This window comes from Parasteatoda tepidariorum, chromosome 8, assembly GCF_043381705.1.
Source record: "Parasteatoda tepidariorum isolate YZ-2023 chromosome 8, CAS_Ptep_4.0, whole genome shotgun sequence".
In the NCBI taxonomy this organism is placed as follows: Eukaryota; Metazoa; Arthropoda; class Arachnida; order Araneae; family Theridiidae; genus Parasteatoda; species Parasteatoda tepidariorum.
Genome location: NC_092211.1, coordinates 89,136,967 through 89,142,966, shown reverse-complemented (window position 1 = coordinate 89,142,966; position 6,000 = coordinate 89,136,967). Strand labels below are relative to the sequence as shown.

At 32.7% G+C, this 6,000-nt stretch overlaps 1 protein-coding gene across 6 annotated transcripts in view; it reads right to left on the bottom strand.

Annotated features, from left to right (window-relative positions):
• Nucleotides 1-5,009: 5,009 nt before the first annotated feature.
• LOC107448892 (laminin subunit alpha) overlaps nucleotides 5,010-6,000 on the bottom strand; it is a 117,649-nt gene continuing 116,658 nt past the window's right edge. For all 6 annotated transcript variants that reach the window (XM_016064242.3, XM_071184348.1, XM_071184349.1 and 3 more), the window contains exon 58: nucleotides 5,010-5,315. In XM_016064242.3, coding sequence (XP_015919728.2) covers nucleotides 5,047-5,315 — 269 coding nt within the window. In that variant the 3' untranslated portion in view covers nucleotides 5,010-5,046. The remainder of the gene's footprint in view (nucleotides 5,316-6,000) is intronic.

Below are 6,000 nucleotides of genomic sequence, written 5' to 3'. Positions count from 1 at the left end.
TACAGTTGTAGCAATTCTTCACACTAAGGGGAGTGCTTATTATGCATTTTATCTTTTCTAACTTCTAGAAATATACTTCTGGCATCATTTAAGTTTACATTTAGCAATATAAAATAGGTCTGAACGAAGGAACAGGTAAACATTTAAAATGAGCTAAATAAATTCAAAATCAGGCACAAAAAACCTGGGGGAGAGATGCCCTAAAAGGAGTGATATGGCTCCTCAGGTGGGCAATGAGTATAAAGAAAAAAAATTTCAATTAATAATAATAATAATAAAGCCATTGAATCACTCATCTGGGTCAAGTCAACATATTTAGTAGAAAATTTTAGCTCGGTCATCTAGCTTATCACAAAATAAAGTAGCAGGTTGGAGCACAAGGCAGTCATTGAAGAGGTAAAAATGAAGAATTAAGTTTTCAACTTTTCACATTTTTTTCTTTCTCACATTTGTTAATGTTTTCAATTTTTCTAGATTACATTTAAAAAAAATTACTTTAGTTTTAATTATTTTTCTTCAGATATACACCTCTTTTTGAAAAAATATTAGAGAAATATACATTTAAAAAAAAAATTCTAAAGTGACTGTATAAAATTGCTTTATTATTTACATTCTAATTTAAATCAGATATAATATAGCATATATTTAAATTTATTGAAGTTCACCTGCAACAATGCATGATTTTTTTCAATGAAAAAGAAAAAAGGGATGATAATTGTCAGCTAACTTTTACAAAGGGAGGGACAGTAGCCAACAAACATTTGAGAACCACTAGTCTAAATTATATTTACAAAATAAGGGGTTAGCAATAATTATCGTGGAACAAAGGGTCACATAAAAAAAAAACTCCCCATGCCAGTTGTCTAGATCGTCAGTGACCATGGTTACATTGAATTATTTCAATTTAGGCAGGGATGTGATTCTTCCGTGGATTTCCGCTTTTTTTTTTTCAGATTTTTTCCCACTAATTTCCACTGAAATTTTTTTTTTGCGCAAGTTAAAAATATTTTATGAGGAATTTAATTTTCCGCGGAGCGAAATTATTGAAGTCCTCCCTCTGAAGTTTCTCTAAAAATCATTTCCTTGGGATAAAACTGGTTGACAGGGATGAGATTTTTTCGCTTTTCCCTCTCGAATTTCAGCCTTTTTTTTAAAAAAAAAAAATCAAAAACTCCGATTCTCTAAAAATTTCGTTTTTTTAAAAATTCAGTCGTTGAAATTAAGTAATTAAATTTATTTACTATTTTCAAAGATAAACAGAAAATTCAAACTACGTCCTAGCTGCTAACCCTTCTACATTTTTGCTAATAATAGGTATTTTCTCCGATTTCACGCACAGAAAATAAGATTTTCCGTATTTTTTATCCGTCCGTCGGATAGCTCGTATTTTCGTAATTTAGACGTCGCTGCTTCCTGTACTCTGGCATGAAAGCAAACGAAAAAAAATAGAAGTGGACTTGCGGTGAAAATATTTATTTGTTCATTCAATTAATCTTGTAAATTTTTATTTATTATGTCTAAACAAAAACAATACAAATAAGCCTTTTAGAAATCTCAAGTCCAGACTCTGCAAATATCTCGATTCTTATTCATGCGATTTTAATATCAAGCATCGATTTTCGTATTTACCTGATTTAATAGTTGAACGTTGCGATTCTTATTCAGGGGATTTGAATATCGTACATTGCGATTCTGATTTACGAGATTTAAAAATCCAATATCGCGATTTGTATTTACGCGCTTTTAAAACCCTATTCACGCGAATTCGTATTCACGCGAGCTTAAAATGTAATGCCGTGATTCGTATTTACGTGATCTAAAAATTACGCATCATGATTTGTATTTTCGCATTTTTTAAATTCGATGTAGAGTTTCATATTCACGTGATTTAAAAGTCTCATATCGGGATTTATAATCACATGGTTTACAAGTTTAAAAATCGCACTTTTTTTTCAAATTTTTGGATATATATATATATTCTTTGATTTCCGACTACTGTCACCCCTGAATTTAGGGTAAGGGGTGAACATTTAGAAGATATTTTAACAGTGTCGGCGTGGAAACTATCAAAAGCTCCCTTCTCTAAAATGTGCTTGAATAGCAGCGGGAAGAGCTCATTTCATAGGCAGACTACATTCCAATTTGAAACAAATAATTTTGAACAAAATAACCATAAAATTTAGGACAATTTAAAAAATAAATCCATGTGCAGCAAAATAATTTTTTGTTCCATTTGACACACCTCTGATTATTTAAAAAAATAATACATACTCAAATGAAATTTTAGTAAAAAAAAAAAAAAATTTAATATAAAATAGTAACAAATGNAAGAAACAATATGATTTCTTATAATATTAGATGGTTTTCGAATGGGAGGGGGGCGCTAAAAAGGTGTTGTGCCCCGGGCGCGAGTTAAGCTCGCTACGGCACTGCAACTTTGTTGCCATTCCATATCAGAAACTTGGTGTCAACTCATTACCTACTCTCATTTGAAAAATGATAACCTAGAAATAGTATCGCATACAGTCAGAATGGTCCCAGACGTAATAAGTATTTTAAAAATTTATTGTATTGCATGCAATTCGCGAACCTCCAAACAAAGTACAGGCAGAGCCTGACAAACGCAGGGGCATACGGGGCAGTAGCCCCGGGCCCCCACTTCAGAGGGGCCTCTAAATTGAATAGAAAATTTATTTACATTTTCTCCTTTAATGAACTTTTTTTAAACAAAATATCAGTACAGTGTAAAATCCGTCAGCTTTATGTTAGCTTCTTCATTAATCTATAGTATGAACAAAAAAAAATCTATACTTCGCAAATCCTAGTGCGGAATTCAGCTAAATTTTCGCTATTACGACGGACAAATTTGGCCAATCAAAAGCATGTATTTTTACACATAGCAAAATGCAATGTGTTTACAAAAATACAGGCTTTTGATTGGCTTAAGTGAGCCATCGTAATTGCCAAAATTTAGCCGAATTCCTCCCTAATGTCAGCAAGGATATGAATTTTTCGCAGCTGGATGACAAATTTTAGACATAATGACTCCTCCAATGGACAGAACGATAATTCGTCTGACCATTATAGGGGAGGGGGGACATACAGCTATTTTACGTTCTAGTCAATTTTCTTGTTATATATGTATAATGAGGAGAAAAATTTAACTACCTCCATAAAGTTCATTTCTTCATTACTAAAATAGTGAAGCAGAGGGGGGCCCTGAGTACAGGGAGAATGAGAGCACAATTGGTGAAATATATATTTTTCCACAAAATACCCCCATATACTCTTGCCCAGATTCATAAATTATATTCTTAATTCATGCAAGAAATCAGACAAAAAGGTTCTGCCAAATAGAAGTGCCAAAGAAGTAGAGAAAAAATAGAGGAAGATGTAAAAAGCATATTTCAAAAGTGTAAAATGTACTATTTTTTAGGGATTCTGAAAGCTCAGTAGGTGATAAAAGGCATTCATTTTTTCCAAAGTGTATTTTATATTTATTTCAGTATTTAATAATCAGTATTTCTTTGCTTCAGCATTTAATAAATTATTTTATCCAAAACATATTTTCATTGGAAAAAAATTTGTTATGTAAAATGTTGGTTAGATTATCATTTACAAATTACAGTCTCTGGATTCCTCTCTGGTTGTAACACTATATCAACCCAAATGTATAGTTAGAAGAAAAACAGAGCAATTAAAATAATTTCAAGTAGGTTTCCTCAAATTTTTTCTAAGGAAATATTACTGGACAAAAATTTGTTCAAATAATTTTCCGACATCATTTCTGATAAAAATTTTAGTAATCAAAATGTTAGCAAATCAGAGAATTTTAGGTATACCAGTGATAAGGTTGCCCACTTTAAAAAAAACTATTTTTCAGGAAGATTTGTTTTTATTATTAAGTTAGAATAATAAAAATAATTCGTGTATATGATTCCGATTTAAGTGATACATACTTCTTTTAAAGAGAAAAGTTGATTTAAAATCTAATCTGGTTCTTTCTGTTAAGTTCCTTGAAACCTGCAGATGTGTTGCAGTTTTAGTGTTTATTTAATGAAAGCATGTAGTGACATTGGCAGAATTCATATATTTTTTTTAATGTGCTGCAATAATTTTTCCATGAAGTCCGCTGTAATACAACCTTCATAATCTTTCCCAATTTTTTAAAATATTTTAGAATTTCAAAATTCCAAACGTTAGATAAAATAGAGAAAAAAAAATGTTGGTTTAAAAGTATTAATGAAAATGAATTTGAAAAATATAATTTGGTGTCTAAGTGGGGCCTCTAGACAGATGTGAAAGCAAGTCTATAAAGATGCCAAAATCTGCCCCAGTTCTCAGAATCATCCTTCATGGGATCAGAGAAAATGGCCTACGGTAAAGACAGTTTAACTCGGAAAATTATAAAATTTTTGAAAAGTCTGATATACAGCATACTCTCGAAAACTTCGTTATGTCAAAAAAATATTTTTTCCCTTGCATTTTATATCCAGTTAATAATTTTAATTCCTACATCAAAGAGTTTCTTCTCAAAACCTTGTTATGTCGAATTTTTTTTCGAGCTCTACTTTTTAGATTAATATTTTAGAATATATTTCTCTTCTTTTCAGAACATATTTAGTTCTGAACTTATCTCAAAAACTCGCTGTATTGAAATATTTTTAGCATCCATCAACTTCGAGATATCGAGAATATACTGTAATTAAAAGTGTTAAAACTTAAAGTATCAGCGTGGATTTCTCATATTGCTAAAATAGAGGCTCGGTAGAGAAGTCATTATTGAAAAACTTTTCACTAGTCGGATAAGAGGTAAGTGAAAACAATAATGACTCGATTTTGTTGAATAATGTTTGGGGTAAAGAACTGGCAGACCAGGTCAATCTCAAACAAAAGACCTTGTCCCACCCTGGGCTGTTATGCCAACTATTATGATAAAATTTTACACTGTTTATCCGATTAATAGTTTTGAATCAACAGATGGACTGGTGGCAATAATGACACAGTAATTGAAAGTAATATTTATTGAACATAAAAGTAAAAAGACTATATAGTAGGGCATGTGTTCATTGTCACATGACCTACAACTCTGGACTGTTCAAACTGCTGTGGCTTTGAATCCAGTTCAAGATATCTCATGCAACCGACGAAGTGATCGGTCGTGAGAACTCCTCTTTTAGAGAATGACGATTCAGGGACTCCTCCGATGTAGAGGGGGTCGTTGGTGTCAGTGGCAGAGACTCCACCCACTCCTATACCAGGATCGGAGAAGATACCATCTAAGCTCAAAGTGACGAAGTTATTCGATTTGACAACTGAAAATAAATTTTCAAGCTTTGGATTAACGTTTTTTTTTTAAAATTTCAAATGGCACATTAAAAGACAATTGAACATAAAAATTACAACATTAAATCTATAAATAAGAGTGAGCAATCCAGTAGCGTTCCCAGATAGATTTCCGAGGGAGAGCAGGGCATCTATACAGGGGTGACAAGTCTATTACCTCGAGGAGGTCACACAATGTACAAAACGGATCATGAACCATGTTGATGAGACATAGATGTTTTTTCAGGCAATCGTGGCCAGTTATTAGACGAAACATGGCGACAGATTTCATTATAGGCCAGTGAGGGACATTGAGAATCTGTTTGAGTCATGGTTTATAGGAATTATGATTTTTGAGTTCCTCGTGAAAAGAGGCCCTGAAGATGCTCTTTATGAGACTTTTGATATTATAGAAAGGGAGTCTGGAATTAGATCTCTGTAGGACAGAGACCCCCGTTTTTGCCAGGAGATCGGCCGCCTCATTTCCCTGGATTCCACAGTGGGCCGGAGTCAACTGGAGAGCCATTATCTTGTTATTACTGGCAAACCATTTGAGGAGATTTGAGCAATTTTCGATGGTTAAAGTTCGAGAGCGTCTGGGAGTATTAATTGCTTGAAGTGCAGCCTTTGAGTCAGATAATATTACAACTTTTGAGAAGGAGCACATTTGGATTA